Source organism: Lissotriton helveticus, chromosome 10, assembly GCF_964261635.1.
Source record: "Lissotriton helveticus chromosome 10, aLisHel1.1, whole genome shotgun sequence".
Taxonomy (NCBI): Eukaryota; Metazoa; Chordata; class Amphibia; order Caudata; family Salamandridae; genus Lissotriton; species Lissotriton helveticus.
In genome coordinates, this window is record NC_136071.1 from 545,641,930 (window position 1) to 545,661,263 (window position 19,334).

Here is a 19,334-nt window from a genome sequence, read left to right on the forward strand (position 1 = left end):
GCTGAAGTATGATGAAACTATATCTGTTCAAATGTTCCATACGATTTTATTATCATTAGTATTTAAGTTCACCTGCTGTAATGTCTGATGTTATAATGCTTGTTATAAAGGTTTCACTGTTGTGCTCCGGAAAATAGTTTTAGTACAACGTTTTGTTAAAATCCGAGTAAAACGATGTTTCCGTGCTGCTATTTGCCGACTTACACTATTTGTGTATAGTTGTCATGGCAATTGAAGATGGCCGCCATGCGTCGAGGACGTAATGTCGTGGAGATGCGTAGCGTTCATCAGCGTGATTCAGCGTTGAGGCGCGATGATGCACAAAGTAATGACGCGTGAGATAGATTGCTGAGTTATGCGTGCAGCGCACTTGAAAGTCAACAAAGCACGCGAGTGAAGATTTGTAAATAAACACTGTAACGAATATGTTATCCAGTACTAACGATCTCCAGCATGTAAGTTTCTTTTTCGAAAGGCAACAGCTTAATCCAATTTACGATTAAAATGCAGAGAAGAACCACGTTCTAAGTTCAAAATGTAATATACATTCAGGCGGTTGCGAACGATATGAAGGTTAAAACTTTTGTTGTTTATACATGAATGCAGGTTAAAAATTAAGTAGTTTAAAAATCGTGCAGAAATAGATTTTATCTATAGATAACTACAAATTACAAGGAACCTTTGAATATAGCTATCAGCCTTAGGGGTTGAGAAAAATTTTCAGAAGTTTGAAGAACTTTTCATCAGTAATTCTTCACAGATTCATTCATTTCTCCATAAATGCAGTATAGAGAATCTTCAAACCGATCCCATCCTCGTGGCCACTGAAATGACTTGATGTACGCGGATTGTAGGTATAAAGTAGGTTTAATCATCCATTCAACCCCATAGGCAATCAAGGACCAACTCCATCAGCAACCAAGTTATTCTCCTTCTGCCACCTGGATTCCACATTCTAGAATCCAGTAAGCAAGGCATTGTAACATTAGCATTTAAAGGAATATACATCATTAACAAGATATAACACAAACCAGTCTGTAGTACTCATTAGGGGTGAGCCTCGGTCTTACAACAGGAACCACACATTTCTCACACAATTAGCCTCCTGAAACTAACCAAGAAATGTTTTGTGAAAGATTGCACTCCATGAATGTGGGACACTTTTTGCGTAGCCCAGGTCGATTTTTGGTCCCAACCCGACCCTGTACATACATATTGAGCTGCAGCACTTTTTACGCTGCGTCACACTACGTACATCATACAAACACTCATGAATGGCCGAAACGCAGTGACATGTCAGAGCGTTACATTTACTAGATTTGAGTGAATAAAGGGTTATTGAGGCTGATGATATTCATTCAGGCGTGCAATTTAGCACCACGATACGTGACATTGACTTATAACAACAAAAGCTACGCCGACTAATAGAACAAAATGCTGTTCTCGTCCGTTTTCCATGTCAATTCTTATGAATACTTTTTCGGCTTCTCGTCCTTCTTCTACTTCGATGACAGCGAGTCTGTCTTCTGTTTGTATTCGTGAGGTAACACCGGAAGTAAATAATATGTGTCGGGTGCGCGCCGGTGACGCAAGAACTGACAGCGCAGAGGACAAGCGTAAGCCCTGGGCCCGGTTCCCGTAGCATGGACTGATCGGAAGACCCCCGCACCAACACGGCAACCCCGCCCAGGGCCCGTTAGCGACGCACGGGATAAGACTGACATAAAACGGCACCTGTAACGTCCATCCGTCTCGGTCTAATGCCCATTATTAGGTAAAGAGCAGGCCTCCCAGTGCCGATGTATATCTACCGTCTGTCCAGAAGCAGTCTGCTTTGGAGCGAAAACACTTCACTTAGGATCAGCCTCCTTCAAGCAAAAAGCATAACAGAGCATCTCACCGAAGATCAGTCCCCCAGTCGCTGTCCCACCGCCCGACTGCAGAAACCCATCACACGCTCACGACTAATCCACAGAAAATCAGACGTCGAAGTGAGTTCCACTGTTATTTTTTACTGCTAAATAGTTCTACTGCTTTACTCCCGAGAAGACCACAGTGACTGGAAACACGTCCACTCATCCTCGTCACATTAATTACGTACAGGATACAAGACCTAAAACAAGCATTTGCAATGCATACGTTCTCACATTTGTTAACATTAGAGGAGTTGGCGTTTAAAATGACAGTCGTTTAAACTTTTTTTTAAATTTGCAGTGAAGTACTTATATTTGCATAGCGCTATTGTCATTTGTATGAACTCGCTGCGCTTGAGAATCAGAGAATGGGAACTAGGTTATGAGGGAGGGGAGAGGAGTAATATGCTGCCTGAAGTAATAAAAGTTACAGCATCTTGGAAAAAGCAAATGCTGATGAGGAATGCAACAGTAAGTAAAGAATGTGAAATGTAAGCAGGAACAACATAGATGCAGCGCTGAAGTTGCAAGTAAAAGATGAAGCATATCATAGTACCTCCTGGAATGTTGTACTGCCCCACCCACGGCGGGCTGCTTGTAGATGAAGGCGCGGTGGGTCCTGGAGGAGCGTAAAATTAGCGGCCTTTGTTTTGTGGTGGGACCCCTCTGGGAATGTGCAGCACCGAAGCTGCAAATAAAAGATAAAAAGCGGCGCTCGTAAAACGGGAGCTGCACTGATAGTATGTTCCTAATTATTAAAAAAAATGGCAGCGATATAGCAGCGCCTTGCAGAAGAAAAGAAAGGCATGGCCTCCATACTACTAGATAAAGCTTGGCATGCCATGCTGCAACAATTACAAACCAGTAATAAACAACAAACTGGTAAGAGCTGTGGTGCTGAAGAAAAAGCGTGACCGCCATGTTAAAAGCTGAGACTCTACGGCTGCTGTTTTGCAGAAATAGAACAAGCCATGAACTGAAGCGCTTGCAACAAATGTTATCTCCTATGCTGTGTGACGCTGCAATTATACCCCAGGGCGGTTGCGGAAGCTGGAGAGCATGTTGTGCCTGCAACGGCAGCTAGGAGAACGTCATTAGGAAAGTAATGATGACAAACTGTAAATGAAACATACTGAGGAAGATCACATGTAAACAGGGCAGTCCTCATGGGAGGTTACAACTGGAGAAAAGGAGGGACTACTAAACAAATTAACCAACAAAATCAAGCATATCAAAAAAACAGTGAAAGGAGCCAATTGAAATCATGGTCGGGAAATTGGTGGATCATAAAGCCCATATTCTGAATACAGTATACAGCAACAATCGGTTCATTCAAGAAATGCACGCTTTCTAATGGAAAATAACATTTATCCTGATATATTCAGAAATGCCACTCAATGGCGCACTGTCTACGTCAGAATAATGAAGCTGACACAAAATATCCTACACAGTATATATACATTCATATATAGTGAAGGAACACATAGATCGTATATCCAAGGCACAGGACTATTATATAAAATATATAATTACATATATAAGTGCCATATAGAAGGTACATTGCATAAAACATAATCCAAAAAACAGGACACTGGACATGATGCAATACACAGAAAATTTACTCAGTTGGACTTCCATTCATTACTGGAAAAATTGTTCAAACATAGCCTTATTCCTTAGGTGTAGGTATGTAAGACATTGAGATGGAACACCTATGCTTATCATCGACGTTTTAATCCTCAACGCAAAGTGTGTGAGTACAACACATCACATTGGGTCTTCTTCAGGACAAAATAAATTAAAAACAGCCATAATCCAATAGGTTCGGCATTTAACTTTGTGTAGGTAGAGGAACATCAAAACCTCCAAGATTTATACAAAATGTGGGGTCCTCAATCTGGACCTTCAGTTAAGTAACCTGTGTGTATCATTAAAAAGGTGCCTATTCATTTCACAACACTATAGCCATAAAATGGGAGCTAAATATTGGCTTTTATATTCAAGGATTCAAAAGGATTCTCTTATTCATATTGAGAGATGGAATAAAGCCAACCTGTTCTGCCTCACGTCTGGAATAGAGCAGGTTGGGTTTATTCCCCATTGAGGACCCCACATTTTGTATAAATCTTGGAGATGTTTTGATCTACGGCTAAAAATAGAGCTTGGCCACAACTTGCAGTGGTACAGTCAATCTGTGTCACTTTTCCTGGATACTTGTATTACACTTTTTTCAGGGGAGAGGTGATCTCTTGTATTTGCGGTTGGTTTCCCGATGTTTATGACAGATATCTCGTATTAACCTGGGGCTTGCGGGAAGAGATGCCACCAATTGAATCTGCATTAAAAGGTTCTGTAATCAGTGAATTTGTAAACAAAGTGACCTGCTTTTGCATGTCTGTAAAAGTGTACCTGCAGGTGCAGCTTTGACTCTTTCTAGAAAAATCTGATCTTTAAGAAGGTTTCTGATGGGTACTCGTCTGCATTAGTTTATTATTTAGTATTTACCTGTCGATAGCATTTAAACTAATCTTTCTTTGTAGTGTGTACATTAATTATGTTTTGTTGGAGATAGGAGACAATATCCTCCTGATCACAGGGCAGCTTCTGACTTATTAACTCAATGTTATGTAAGCAGTTGTGATTTCATTTCGTTTTAAGCTCTTGCATAAATATGATTTCAACTATGTGACCTTTATAGTAGTTGTTACTTCTAGTGGACTGTCTGAATTATTTCTCCATTGTAAAATAATGTATTTTTCCCCTGGATCCTGTTCCTTGTTAAAGTAGGAGTCTTTCAAACTAGTCCACCTGATTGGCAGTCTTGTTTTTCATTCTTCCAAGCCAGCTGTGGAAGTAAAGCAATATGCTCATATATCACAGAGGATCAATTTCTTTGCACTCTGTTGCAGAAAGAAAAGCTCTATGTAAATAAGGCATGTTTGTGTAGCTACTGTCCTTTAAAACATTTTATAGCCTAGTGAAGTGCATTACTTTCTTAATACAAACTCAAACTCTTTATTTGTTTCTCTTTGGACTTACAAAGTACTAAACTTCCTTTACTTGTACATAAAGACTGAGATTACCAGAAGGAATTAGAAAACTGGGTACATTTCACTTGCCTTTGGTGGCGGTGTAGTTCTTTTGTTTACAGAGCTATGCTGGAGAGGGATTCCTACATTTGCCCATAACAACAGTAGGTATCGCTATAAGTGGGTACAGAAATGAAATGTCAAGATCCTTGGCCTGTTGGTAGCAATGTTACTTCCATCCCCCATTCTACATGCTGGACTTATAGTCTGTTACTTAGTCAATGATATTGTAAGTGGTATCAATGTTGATCAGTTGTAAAAGAAATGTTGATCAGTAGTGCCTTATCCTCCAGTTAGCCACTGTTCCCTCTTCTCTGTGACACTGACCTGTCTGTCTAACATCCCCTCTTTTCGTGTCATCCCCTTGGCTTCAGGAAGTCTGATGTAGATCACAGCCCGCACGATGAACACCATCCACTCCGGATCACCAACCGACCCCTGCCCCCACCACGTCTTCAACAAGGCCGACTCCACCATCGCACCCCAACTCCGGAACATCATCAACACCTCCTTCAACACCGCCACCTTCCCGGAGAGCTGGAAGCATGCCGAGCTCAGCGCCCTACTGAAGAAACCAACAGCGGACCCCACCGACCACAAGAATTTCCGCCCCATCTCGCTCCTCCCTTTTCCTGCCAAAGTCATCGAGAAGATCGTCAACAGACAGCTTGCCACCTTCCTCGAGACGAACGGATCCCTCGACCCCTCACAGTCCGGTTTCAGAGCCAACCACAGCACCGAGACCGCCCTCATCGCAGCCACCGACGATATCCGTGCCCTGCTCGACAACGGGGAAACAGCGGCACTCATCCTCCTGGACCTCTCTGCAGCGTTCAACACTGTCTGCCACCGCACCCTAGTTCAACGCCTCAACAACATCGGCATCCAAGAGAAGGCACTGGAGTGGATCATCTCATTCCTCGCCGGAAGAACACAGAGAGTCCGCCTCCCCCCGTTTTGATCCGAGGCCACCGAAGTCATCTGCGGCGTCCCGCAAGGATCATCCCTCAGCCCCACCCTCTTCAACGTCTACATGAGACCTCTTGCAACCATCGCACGCCAACACAACCTCAACATCATCACCTACGCCGACGACACCCAGTTGATCCTCTCCCTCACCAGAGACCCCAACACCGCCAGAACCAGCCTACACGAAGGGATGAAAGACGTCGCCGAGTGGATGAAGAACAGCCGCCTGAAAGTGAACTCGGACAAGACGGAAGTCCTCATCCTTGGACCATCGCCCTCCGCCTGGGACGACTCCTGGTGGCCCTGGGCAGCGTACCCAAGCCAACAGACCATGCACGCAACCTGGGCTTCATCCTGGACTCCTCCCTCTCGATGACCAGACAAGTCAACGCCGTCTCCTCATCATGCTTTCACACCCTTCGCATGCTCCCCAAGATCTTCCGATGGATCCCGACCGCAACCAGGAAGACGGTCACCCAGGCACTCGTCACCAGCCGACTGGACTACGGAAACACCCTCTACGCCGGAACAACAGCCAAGCTACAGAAAAGGCTAAACGCATCCAGAACGCCTCCGCCGACTCATCCTGGACATCCCCCGATGCAGCCACATCACCGGCCACCTGAGGAACCTGCACTGGCTCCCCGTCAACAAGAGGATCACGTTCAGGCTCCTCACCCACGCACACAAGTCTCTCCACGACCTGGGCCCCAAGTACCTCAACGACCGCCTGACATTCTACACGCCCACCAGCCAGCTACGATCTACTAGCCTCGCCCTCGCCACCGTGCCTCGCATCCGAAGAGCCACCGCCGGAGGCAGATCCTTCTCCTACCTGGCGGCCAAGACATGGAACTCCCTCCCCATCCACCTTCGGCTGACCCAGGTCCATCTCGCCTTCAGGAGACAACTCAAGACCTGGCTGTTCGAGCAGTAACGGACCCCCTCCCCCAAGCGCCTTGAGACCCTTACGGGTGAGTAGTGCGCTATACAAGTGTTATGATTGATTGATTGATAGATCCAGGAGGGCTGGAACCATGTCAGATTTTCGGATATTAACATAAAATAAAAACGCACACAATGAAAATGAATCTCGATGGAACGCCTCTTCGTAGTTTAATTGTTATCCTGAAAATCTGACATGGGTAAAGAACTTCTGGAACTCATTTTACAGTCCTGGCGTAGTTGTGTTTTTATTCCAGGTAGGATGGACAGAACAATACTGCTGGCCTAGTTTACTCAGTAGGGCGATGCAGATGAGTTTTTTTTTTTAAAGGTTTTTCAGAATGCAGGAGTTTGTCTTGTTTTCATAGTTTATAGTGCCTCTCATCAGTCTCTTGCCTCTGTACTTCGTTCATGCCACAGGTTTCCATTTGTCAGCCTATCCTTTTTGTCATCTGGCTTATAATACCCACAGGTGTCCTCCAATTGAGTCCACAGACTGCCAGTAAATTTTTTTCCTGATCTAATGGGTAAGGACCATCTCATTCCCCTGTCCCTTGAGGATCTGTTGCCTTTGTGTACAGTTCAGTTGAAAATTGAACTCTGGATTCTAAGGGGCAGGCAGCACAATTTAGTAGTAGGCAATGTCCTCCTTTCTTGAATGGGCTTGGTTGAAGTGACAAGATTCTCATACAACCTTACCCATCCCCGGATACAGACCACTTGTAAATAAAGTTCTGGTCATAGTTTTATAATATTTGAGATAACCAAAGGGAATATATTTAATTAATCAGCATTGTATTGTGTGTGTGGAAAACGTCCAGGGTTGCATGTCCTTAGTTGTCCACTAGGCCAACCATACAATTTTCTTCCCTTATCTACACCTATTTTTGCGCATTGGCCTTCTGGTCCTGAAGACCCAAATGGAAACAGAAATGAATAGTCTCCCATTTCTGCAGATTATGGCCGGTGAGTGAGGGACACCGGAATTGTGACACCACACTTACTCAAAGAGGGTGGCCCATCCCCACCATGCTATGAGTAGTTTAATGGTTAAAGACCTTGATTTCGTAATCCTGGGTACAGACTTTTTAACCTGCATTGCTAGGAAAGAAGCTCGTTAGCACCCTCAATAAAAACATTTTAGTCCCCCATAACTGTGCACTCTCCCTGAATGGGTGCTTTTAGTTATGCATGGTTTACTGCAGTTCTGTTTCACAGTTCGATGCATTTGTGTGTTATGTAATGGACTGTTTTTGCACAAGGGGGTTCCTCACATAAATATAGAAAAAAGGGACAACCTGACCCCAATCACCGACCCCCTGTTCGTGTTCTTGGACGTGAAGGCCAAAGCTTATCTCTAAATTCTACTTAAGGAGTTAGTGTCTTTGGCACTCAAGGCCAAGATATCCCCTTCTATCAAACGGGATTTAGGAGACACTCTTTCATGCTGTAAAACACAGCAGCCCAATCTTACTTGGTTGACTGCAGCTTTCGACCTTCTCGGCTGCACTTATTTACATGTGTTTTTTACTCTGCGGCCTTTGATGGAATCATTCGAAATAAATGTGGTGTAAATGAGCGGATTGAAGGTATTCGAATAAAGTGAAGTTTCGATGTACGACTATCTAGGTGTATGGTTCTCAGACACTGGCAAGGCCAGCCAGGATTTCTGCAGGGTTCATATTTGCCTTATCCAAACTAAACTGTCATCTTTTTGCACCTTGAACGGAAGCCATCACTCAAGTCACATCGGCCAAGATAATACCTACACTTTCATATGGTCATCTAGCTGATCTAGGGAAGTTTGCTTCTATTTTAGATATACTACAATGTACTGCCTATAGAAGATAATTCCATTTCTTAAATATACCACTGTTCATTACTTCTCCTAAAATTTGGTCTATCTGACCAAGATCTTAAATGCAAGGCTTTCTTTCTTAAATATTATTATTCGTTACAGCAAGCCAAACCGAGCTCTCTGAAAACTGCCTTACAAGAGATCTTCTGTCAGTCAGACAATCCTTGGTCACAGTATTTAAAACAGATGATCATAGATTTACACGTGGATGTGGCCACCTTAACCACTGTCTTAATTCCGTATTCAGGTGTAAAATCCACCTGATGATACAGGCCCGATTTCTCTTGAGGATGGCGGATCTCAATTCGGTCCAAGCTTGCAGCTATGCTGCGTCAATTGCAAATCCTATGAAGGAATGGAATTGTAATCCTATTTGAAAGCTTCACTCAGTAGGGGTCAGACTTAAAGTTCTCTCCGCAAGACTGATAGTCTTACCAATCAATGACTTTTCACTCCAGCTGGGATTATGATTTCAGGACTGGTCCTTGCAGATTAAGTTTCTATAAGAGAAAGTCCATGCTTCTTTTACTTTGCTCCTGTCCAGAATTGTTTAATGTACGACTCACCTTGCTGAGCCAATGTTCGAAACATGTGGGGTATCTACCAGTAAGGATGTTTGTAACGTCTGTTTGACATCTGACATCCCGATGACCTTGTCTTGCTATGGCAAGTGTATGAATGTAATCTTTACTTCCTTCCCGTCTCCAAACCTGTTATTAGGAGTTTGGGAATGTGGTTGGATGAATCACTTAAATTTGATTCCCAAGTAGTAAAGCTTGATGCGGTCTGTTTTGGTATGTGGATGATGCTTTATAAAATTCTCCCTATCCCTCCGCCCCTGCCCCCCACCCCCACTTCGAAGAAGATGGCAGTCCAGGCGCTTATACTCTCTTGCCTGGACTACGGCAACTCTCTCTATTTGGGAGCACCCAAAGCCACAATAAACAAAATGCAGGTAGTTCAGAACACTGCTGCCTGGATACTGCCCAATATTCCCAGACACCAATCTGCCCAGCAATCTCTCTGCCTTCTCCATTGGCTCCCTCTTGCAGAGAGAAATACATTTAAATCACTGCATTGCTCATAGGCCCCCGTTTAGAAAGGGCCTCTGATTTCATGTGCACTGATGTCCTCCTACACTACCGGGCGATCTAGGCGTTCCTCCAATGCTCATCTTGCCAAAGTACCTGTCATTAAGAGGGCAAAATACAAAGGACCCTTCTTTGTATACAATGCTGATAAATTGTGGGAAAGCCACCCACTCTCTTCACTCAATCAAAAACGTGGCTTTTTAAGATCGGGTCACTTTCATTCTTCGTAACGATTCTATGCCACACCTTTAGCGCTGGGATACCGACCGGTAGCTTTTCAAGTGCTTCTTAGAATAGAATAGACTTCCATTAAACTAACTGTGAGTGCAGGCTTCAGGTGCATTTGATCATGGTTGCAGCCGTTTTCAGTATCGCACTTTTTTATGGTTTTATTTGTTTTTAAATTGCTCTTGCTTGCACTTTGTGAAACTCTGGGCACTTTATTACACATTTTATCAGACTACTAAGTATCCCATGCACTGAGATTGTTAGTGATTTTTACCACCCTTTTACGTATCTGTGCAATTTGTAATTCATTTACACATTAAATAAATACATAAATATGCATTTATGTGTTGTGTAACTGTATGTTTTTGCACAAGGTGATTCCTCGCATAAAGGGCAATGTAATCTTGGTAAGGTTCCTCAGGTCTTGATAAGGAAACCTCATTGTTGTTTTCGAGCTATCTGGCCTGTGATGTTAAATAAATGTCTAGCTGGGCACATGTTGTCCCCTCCTTTCTCTTCTTAAAAGCTTTTGAAAGGGAGACCCTCCTTTTGTTTGTTGGTCACCTGAATTCAAAGATGGCATCAAAATGTTTTTGATACTGGTGCCCTGAACCTTGAATACGTGCTCTCCCTGTAGAGCCACCATCTAGCAACGTTTCTAAAAGTTCAACTCACTAAAAGCGTTTATTTTTAGAACCGTTAAACAAGGATACTTTTTAAACGGCATTGTCAAATATGTTACAAATTATTTTAATATGAAGGATAGATTAGGGAATACAGTTTTAGACAAGTTTTAATGAAATTCTGTTTCTCTGCAGTGAAATTCATTGTTGCTGTTTCGCTTCAGTAGTGCAATTGATTATTTTAAGAAATCTAGTTTGGGGTAGTTTTTGTAGTAGTTTTTTTTATCAAAGATATTCTGCATAATGATAAAGTTCGTCCCCAAAACCAGGGGAAAGGCCTAACAGAAGATAGTAGAGGAATTCGAGTAGGGTACTTTAGACTACCTTTAGAAAAAAAGGAAATGAGGACCGGCTATATGGGTCAGTTGATTTACATGCTGCCTCTTGTTAGGTTAGCAGTTTTACTAAACAATTTTCTTTCTATTGTAGGCGTGAATGACAGAGGAGGTCCCAATCACAGCGCTTAGCGAGACAACATTGCGTCTTCTCTGTCGCGATGACATAGACATTGTAAAACAGCTCTGTGCTGACTGGTTCCCGATCGAGTAAGTAACATGACTAATATCTGTTTTTTAAAGTAGTATTAAAACTATGGGTATGTTTCCTGACATAAGTAGTGGTTGTGCTTTTGATAGTGCATTATTGTGGAGTGCAGTTGCAGAAAGATGGATCTCTGTATGTCCGATAGAAGGGGCGGGTTGATAAAACTAAAATGGCTGTTCTGTATATTTATGAAGCCTTCAAAATAGGAGGGAGTTGTGTGTGATTATTAATTAATCAGAGAACAGTCTAATCATACTCTTCCTACCTTTGTGCAGTATTCCTAAGTTTGTTGAACCTCTGCCTAGATTGCGGGCATGCTGCGTTCTGGCGTTCCCAAAACACAGATCCTTAAGCTCAGCAGACTGCAGAATTTGGAATGTGCTCAACTCTCAAAATAAATTATCATACAACACTTTACACACATTTCTGTACTGGCTTCTGGTTGTACAAAGGATTTAATTTACTGTACTGTGGAACGTGTGTAAGGCAGTTTGTGACCAAGGTCCCAAATGCCTGCAATCTAACCACAGGCCATAACCCAGCGGAAACCAAAAAGTTAGTTGCTCATTATAAGGCAGCATAAGATTAGAAAGAAACAAAGACAGCACAAGTACCATCCAAGAGCAGGGATCCATGCTCTGGAAAAACATCCCTTTTTCTCAAAACATTTGGCCATCAACAAATTGGCTTCTATGACTCCTCTCCTTCCATATTTTTCCCATCCTCTTCGGACAAACTTTAATACAAGAGCATGTCTGACTGTCAAACTATAGAGAAGCTCTCATAAGTAATTGCCTCCTTGCCTATAAAAGCATGTTTTGGTCTAAGATGGTCTGGAACCAGGGCATGATTCGAACCACTTAGCATATGATCCTTTCTAAGAACGTCATTGATCATCACACAGAAGTCTAAAGTAGATAAAAGGCAGTATGTTTAGCACTATATAAGACTCCCTTATAAATAATTCAATATTTGAAAAAATGCTATCGCCACTACAGATGTTGTTGCCTGGAAGCACTCTTTGACGTAACACACAACTTACAAACTAGAAAGCAGAAAGGAATGAAGTTTTGCTGTGTTTCTGAGGCATACTTCAGCTCACCAGGCTGCATCCTTTGTACAGGCCATTGCATCTGCAAGTAAATCATGTTCAGATGAATAATTAACATTTTGAAAAGCACACCTTTTACCGAGAGGAAAGGTGACTTGTAACCAATAAGAGTGTCTGGCATTAAAATAATACCAGAAAACCTGCCTGTAGCTAAAACGAGGTTGAGAACAGTCTGATTTGGGAGCTAATTTTTGAATGATAAGACTGTGCAGAGCTCCAACAGCTTTAGGGAGGCGGGTTGACAGGTTAAACAATGAAAACAAGCTTAGTTACCAAAGTAAACTTATTATTGAGAGGACCCTTACTCAAAGAGACCCCTTCATTACTTAGTGGCACCCCACCCCTGATTTGTGTTAAGAACTCCATAGGAATGCATACTTTTTTCGAGCAGACTCCCTTCCGTACTTCTGTCCCTCTGCTCTGCTCTCCGTCGCCCACCCCCTCCCTAATGCACTTGCACATGTGCTTCTTCTCATTGCCTCCATAAGTTACTTCCGGTGTTGAATCAATAGTACAAGCAATGCTGCTGAAGCGTAACACACACCCATCGTTTTCGGCTGTTGTTTTTGGATGGCACATACCCACTTGGTTCTGTTGAGGGGCACCGTACGGATGCTCTGTCAATGTGATCTCTCCTTATGTTTTCGGTCTCCGCCTATCAAAGGCTGCGCTTGCGCAGTCTCGCTGGGGAGATCTTATGTTTTACAGAGTGGGGCTTGAACCCGCCCCTCTTCTCCATTGGCTGGCTTCCTAAACGGAGGCCAGCCATTGGAGGAGAGGGGCGTCGCTCCATTCAAGCCCTGATACCGTTCTTTCTCTCCTCTTCCCATTGGCTGGAATTTTACATTCCAGCCAATGGGAAGAGGAGAGAACGAAAACCACGCCCCCGAATCACAAAATGGCGCTGCGTTTCTCCGAGGCATTTCCGCATGACCTCGGAGAAACATGGTGGTGTTTACATGTCGTGGGAGCGGGTGAGTCATTGTAGGACGGGGCCTGGTTGCCCCCAGTCTTCCCCCCCCCGCCGTACTTCGGCTCTTTCTGGAGCTGCTCGGCTCCGCTTGCCCCCCCGTTCCCTCTGCCCGCAGCCCTCCTCCGTCCCACTCTCGCCTCCCCCCTTCCCTCTGCCATACTTTGGGACGAGTCAGCTACAGTGTTGATCGCCAAACTCTAAGATCCATTCTCTGTGCAAACTTGGATTTTCCACCAAACTCAAAATCAGTGCCATGACTCCGTTCAAGGACAATCCCAGAACGTAAAGTGCACCTAAATTCCTAAAGCACTTTGGGGCGCACACAAATGTTAGTAATCCACTTAAAATTAATAAAACAACGGCCGTAGGCTGGTGGCTTGACACTTCCCTGACTTTCGTCGTGATTGAAGGGCGGTCGCTTTATTGCTCCTTTTGTCAGCTTATACTAGTGATAATAATGGGATGCATGTAAATCAGTCAACACCCCGTTATCGTCGCCATCAAGGAAACGGATACTGAATGTCCGCCCCAGAAGTACCTCTTCCTATGAAGAGAAATGAGCGCTGCCCACGGCCAGTGACCAGGAGGGTGGCATATGCCCAGAAACGGAACATCTGTCATGAAAGAAGAGGGAGATAAATGATCCCATCGCTGCCAGGGTTGTAGCGCTCACTTTGCAGTCTGGCCCCCTGGGAGTGAAGGCAGCCCCCTGCCCACCCCATCTGCTGCCCTTGCTCTGGCTGAGTCCCTCACCATGCCAGCAGCCATGAGGACAATACCAGCTAAACTACACCTCTCCCATCTGCTACCACCAGACTACAGTGGAAAGGTGGCCCCGCAGCCGGCGAGCGGCGTTCGTGGATTGGCAGCCCGGCCTCCCAGCCCCTGAACGACAAAGAATGGGGGGCGTGAAGAGCGGGAGGGATTAATCCTACAGGAGGTGCCGCCGTGGACCCGGGCTGCTTTCATCCCTCCGCCTCGGGGCGCTGAGGGCTCTCGCCGCTCCTGCCTCGCGAAGCCCCGGCCGGTGCACCACACCGACCCCGGGAGGACCATGAAGCTCCATGCGGTCCCCGGCGGGCAGAGAGGAGGCCGAGGGTTAGTGAAAACTAACGGAAAACAAAAGCATTTCCTCCGCACCCGCTCTCACTGAGGAGACGGGACAAACATATTCATGCAGCGGCTGGGTGGCGTGGGGAGGGTGGGTTGTTAGGCACGTGCGCACCTGAGCTCCAAGGTGGGGGTCCAGGTCATCTATGGGTAGTAAACCAGGTGTGTGGTGTCGCGTCTCGCACACATCGTCTCGCTGACAACCACAGGAGAAAACAGTAGGAGCGGCATCACTGCTGTCCTATTCCAAAAAAAATTCAAGAGTGTGTGTCATATTCAACACGACGTCACTTGTTTAGAAAAATCAAAATAAAGTCCACGAATTCACACCACTTGTGTTTTTAGGTTTCTGCCCGTATGTGTGTGTGGCTCTTTGTGTGTGGCTCTCTGTGTGTGTGTGTGGCTCTGTGTGTGTGTGTGTGGCTCTGTGTGTGTGGCTCTGTGTGTCTGTGTGTGGCTCTGTCTGTGGGTCTGTGTGTGGGTGCAAATGCAATAGGTCTCGCATTTGCAAGAGATTAAGCTAGTGGCATTGTAAATGACAATGCCATTTATTTATCTGTTTTCAAAACCAACACATAAATAAAAATGTTGTAATTTACAATGCCAATAGCTCTAACTTTTGCAGAAGCGAGACCGTTGCATTGTAAATGCTTGTTATAATGTGATGTTGTACATTCTTTGTCCCTGCACCATGTAGTTTGCTGACATTGACCCTCAAGGTTTTGTAACATTGTTTCAGTCTTGTTATTGCGCTGTGTGCTTGTTAGAGCTACTAAAACATAGCTGGTAATACGCATAAAGTAAAAGATTTGCCAGTCAGCATCTATACTGCTAGTTGAAGCCTCCCTAGGCAAGCTGTCGAAAATCTTTTTATATGTGGCGCAGAGAAGGAAACGGGTTCATGTTTAATTCCATAACGAAAATTATTTGTGTTACAAGTCACGGTCTGCGGTAGTGAGTGTGAGTCTGCAGCACCTTTTTTTGACAGTGGCTCCTCCCATAAGCTATCCTCGTCGGCCATTCCCTCAGTTGTCAGGAAAAATGTAGTGTCTTCATTTGTAGGTTTATTTTCTAAATGAGCAACACATCATTCGGTAGACTTGTAATAAATAGATTTAATTCATAAATTGGAAATGCCTTCTGATTTACTGTCCTAGTCATATGCACTCTCCTGGCACTATGGAAAAGCCTTGCTGGTAGCACACTGACACCTCTCTTCTCTCTTGAAAGTTCGAAGACATGAAAGGGTATCATAAACATGTCTGATTAACTTCCAAATAGTAATCCAAAGACTGCTATAACCCAAACCTCACTAATCTCCATGTCACAGTGCAACCATCATCATTCCAGCTATGTCTTAAAAAATGACATTTTGCTCTTGTGAATAGCACATTAGTGTCCACTTGTGAAGCTACAACACCTCTTGCCAGGGTAAAAGGCACAGAAATGAAAAATTCAAAATATTGCTTTGTTCGATACTGCTATCTTTGGGCTTCAGACTTACTGTGACATTTTTTTAATCAGCTGTCCCTGTTAAAGTGTTTTTGCAACAATATCTAAACTGTATATTGTCATGGTTACTTTCATAGTACTAACTAAGTCTGTCCTCATTCTATTGATCCATAGCGAAAGGTACTTTCTTAGCAAGGAGAAAGAGTTCAAGAATGTAAGCAAAACGTGTAGGCAGAATGGTTGTTACCAAGTATCAAAATTATTAAAATGTCCCCTTGTGTACAAGGAAATAAATATTGCAAGCCATCTATTAATTCTGTAACCTTAAAAAAGAGCTTATCTTTGACCCATTCTTCTCTTGGGTCACAGAATTCCTCCTTGGTGACATGCAATATCCTCATAATGTACAGTATGTTCAATGCCACTAAAATTATGCGTCAAGGCAATAAAAAATTTGTGACCGTTTTGACTGAATTATGCGGCAACAAAAAGGAGATTATCTGGTGTAATGTAACATATTTTGTACTAGTATAACTTCGATATCCTGTCTTATTTTAATTCTGGCATGCCAGACAACCTATAGTTTTGTGTAGTTAAGAGCCTCTTGTGGACCTTACCAAAAACCTACAGTGAGCTTGGAGTCTGACCATTTGTTCACCTTATTGTTACTATTGTTTGCTTGTTAATTATTAGATATCCTTCCTTCCTCTAATGTTTGTACCTTCACTGGAGCATAGCTTCCCTTCTTTAGTTTGGCTGACTTGTATCCTTCCACTACTCTCTTTAAGAAACCACTTTTTTTTCTTGTAAAGCACCTCTTTTTTTCACTTTGAGGGAGTTTATTTGTTTTCCATCGCTCTCAGGCTTCTCCATCCTACAAATACTCGCACCCATGTGCTCCGTGTTGCTGCCTCTTTATGTGCTTCTACTCCTGCCAAGGACAGTTTGCTCTTTCCTGAGGCAGAAGCCGGGAAAGTTAGTTGCCGCATTTTTAATCTTGTTTTTTAATTTGTGTTACTTTGCACGAGCCTACCTACCTCCTCACTGCACTTCACCCCTCGCAGCCGATTAGGCCCTGTCGCGGGGAACATCCAGGGTAAGCCGCCATCTTGGGGGAAGTTCCGGGTTGCCGTTCCAGTTGCTTGGCCCTTCACCAGCACATAAGCCGCGCCAGGACTCATGCACGCTGATTAGACAGTTTGCTCTTTCCTGAGGCGGAGGCCGAGAAAGTTAGGTGCCTCATTTTTTTATCTTTTTAAATTTGTGTTACTTTGCACGAGCCTACCTACCTCATCACTGCACTTCACCCCTCGCAGCCGATTAGGCGCTGTCGCGGGGAACATCCAGGGTAAGCCGCCATCTTGGGGGAAGTTCCGGGTTGCCGGTCCAGTTGCTTGGCCCCTCCCGCCCTCACCAGCACATATGCCGCGCCAGGACTCATGCGCGCTGATTAGACCGTTTGCTCTTTCCTGAGGCGGAAGCCAGGAAAGTTAGTTGCCACATTTTTTAATCTTGTTTTTGAATTTGTGTTACTTTGCACAAGCCTACCTACCTCATCACTGCACTTCAACCCTCGCAGCCGATTAGGCGCTGTCGCGTGGAACATCCAGGGTAAGCCGCCATCTTGGGGGAAGTTCCGGGTTGCCGGTCCAGTTGCTTGGCCCCTCCCGCACTCATCTGCATATAATGACCATCTGTACCCGGCCGCGCAGCGGGCCGCCAAAGGCAAGCCCGTCTGCGCCCGTCCGCGGCAAGCCGGGCCCAGGGGCCACGACCCCTGACCAAAAACCCACGACACAGTTTATCTACTCCTCATCCCAACTTTATTCTCTGAGACCTCAGGGGAACCGTGATTGTAGCATTCTCCATGTGGACCTTCATAGCCCCAGTTTTTGTCCCAACAGCAAATTCTTCCTAGATGCACCCCAGTTATGCCGTCGGTATGCACCTAGCATGAAGTCTTCATCCAATTTTAAGTTCCTTAGCTTAATTTGCCGTTCATACCCAAGCATAAAAGGGACATTTACGCTCTCTTAAATGACGAGCTACCCGACGCCTTGTTTCTTACTGAGACATGGCTTCATGATAGTTCGGGTCCGGACATCGCCGAAGCTCTGCCATCCAATTATGCCATTGTCAGTGTTGATAGACCTAACAAAATTGGGGGGGGGGCATTGCTATAATATTCAAAAACACCTTTCAATGTAGGCTTGAACCAATTACTTTGAGCAATTGTGAGGCTGTTCTCTTCAAACTAACCCTACACCCTCACCGGCTTATTAGTCTACCGGCCTCCTGGTCCTGTACACGCATGGGCGACCCAATTTTCGGACATCATAGCCTCGATACTCGTGAACTCCAGCAATATCTCTATTTTGGGAGACCTTAATCTACATCTAGAGGACTCCGAAAACGCTACGGGCAACAACCTTATTGCCGATCTTGCGGCTATGAATATCACGCTATGTAACTCTGGTCCCACTCATAGAGGTGGCCACCTACTCGACCCAATATTCTCCAACCTTTCCCTTATACACTGTCTTCCTGCACTTCCTCTTCACTGGTCGGATCATTTTTTATCCAAATTTAGTCTCACTGTCCCTGTTGCCCTGGTTCCTTCAAACGTGACATCAAATATCTGCAAAAGAGACAGGAAAAAGTTAGACATTAACTTCCTTAAGCATGTCCTAGACACCCATCTCCCCTTGGATTTTAGAGATACGGACGATGTGGAAGATGCATCCACTAAGATAAACATCTGGCTCACTGAGGCCATTGACACTTGTCTTTCCCTGTCTTATATAAAAGCGAAAGCCCACAAATCTCCAGCACTCTGGTTCAATGATTTGCTAAAAGCTGATAAGTCCAAATGCAAATGCTTAGAACTGATCTGGAGGAAAGACTACTCCCTAGCATCAGGAGTTGCTTACAAAAAATAATTTAAGCTATATCACAAAGCTTGCTCCACGACTAGGGCCAGCTATGTCGCTAGGACTATTGCAGAGGCAACAAACAAATCCAAAACACTTTTTGGTCTAGTTAAAGAACTAGCGGGCTCTCAGACCATAGCCAAACCACCTCCCCTGAGTAGCAATCAATGTGAAGAACTTGCGCAGTTTTTCACAAAGAAAATAGAAAATATCTATCAGGATATATCGAAACAGCACTGTAATAGTCCCCAGCAGCTTCAGGTTACTGGTCCGAATAGCACAAATCACCTCACTGCTTCCCCTCTATCCCTTACTTATGATGCCTTAAATTCTTAGCCAGACATCAACCTAGATTCAGAGATACAGAGATTCTACGTAAACTGAAATCGGGCTCACCAGCTGACCCACTTCCCACCCCGATACTCAAACTACTTGACAC

At 44.4% G+C, this 19,334-nt stretch overlaps 1 protein-coding gene across 2 annotated transcripts in view; it reads left to right on the plus strand.

Annotated features, from left to right (window-relative positions):
• The first annotated feature begins 1,551 nt into the window (after window positions 1–1,551).
• The window catches only part of NAA60 (N-alpha-acetyltransferase 60, NatF catalytic subunit), a 107,302-nt gene continuing 89,519 nt past the window's right edge, over window positions 1,552–19,334 (plus strand). The window contains exons 1-2 of one of the 2 annotated variants that reach the window (XM_078663088.1): window positions 1,552–1,991; window positions 11,206–11,321. In XM_078663088.1, coding sequence (XP_078519214.1) covers window positions 11,212–11,321 — 110 coding nt within the window. In that variant the 5' untranslated portion in view covers window positions 1,552–1,991; window positions 11,206–11,211. The remainder of the gene's footprint in view (window positions 1,992–11,205; window positions 11,322–19,334) is intronic. The other variant, XR_013601630.1, reaches the window with a different exon arrangement.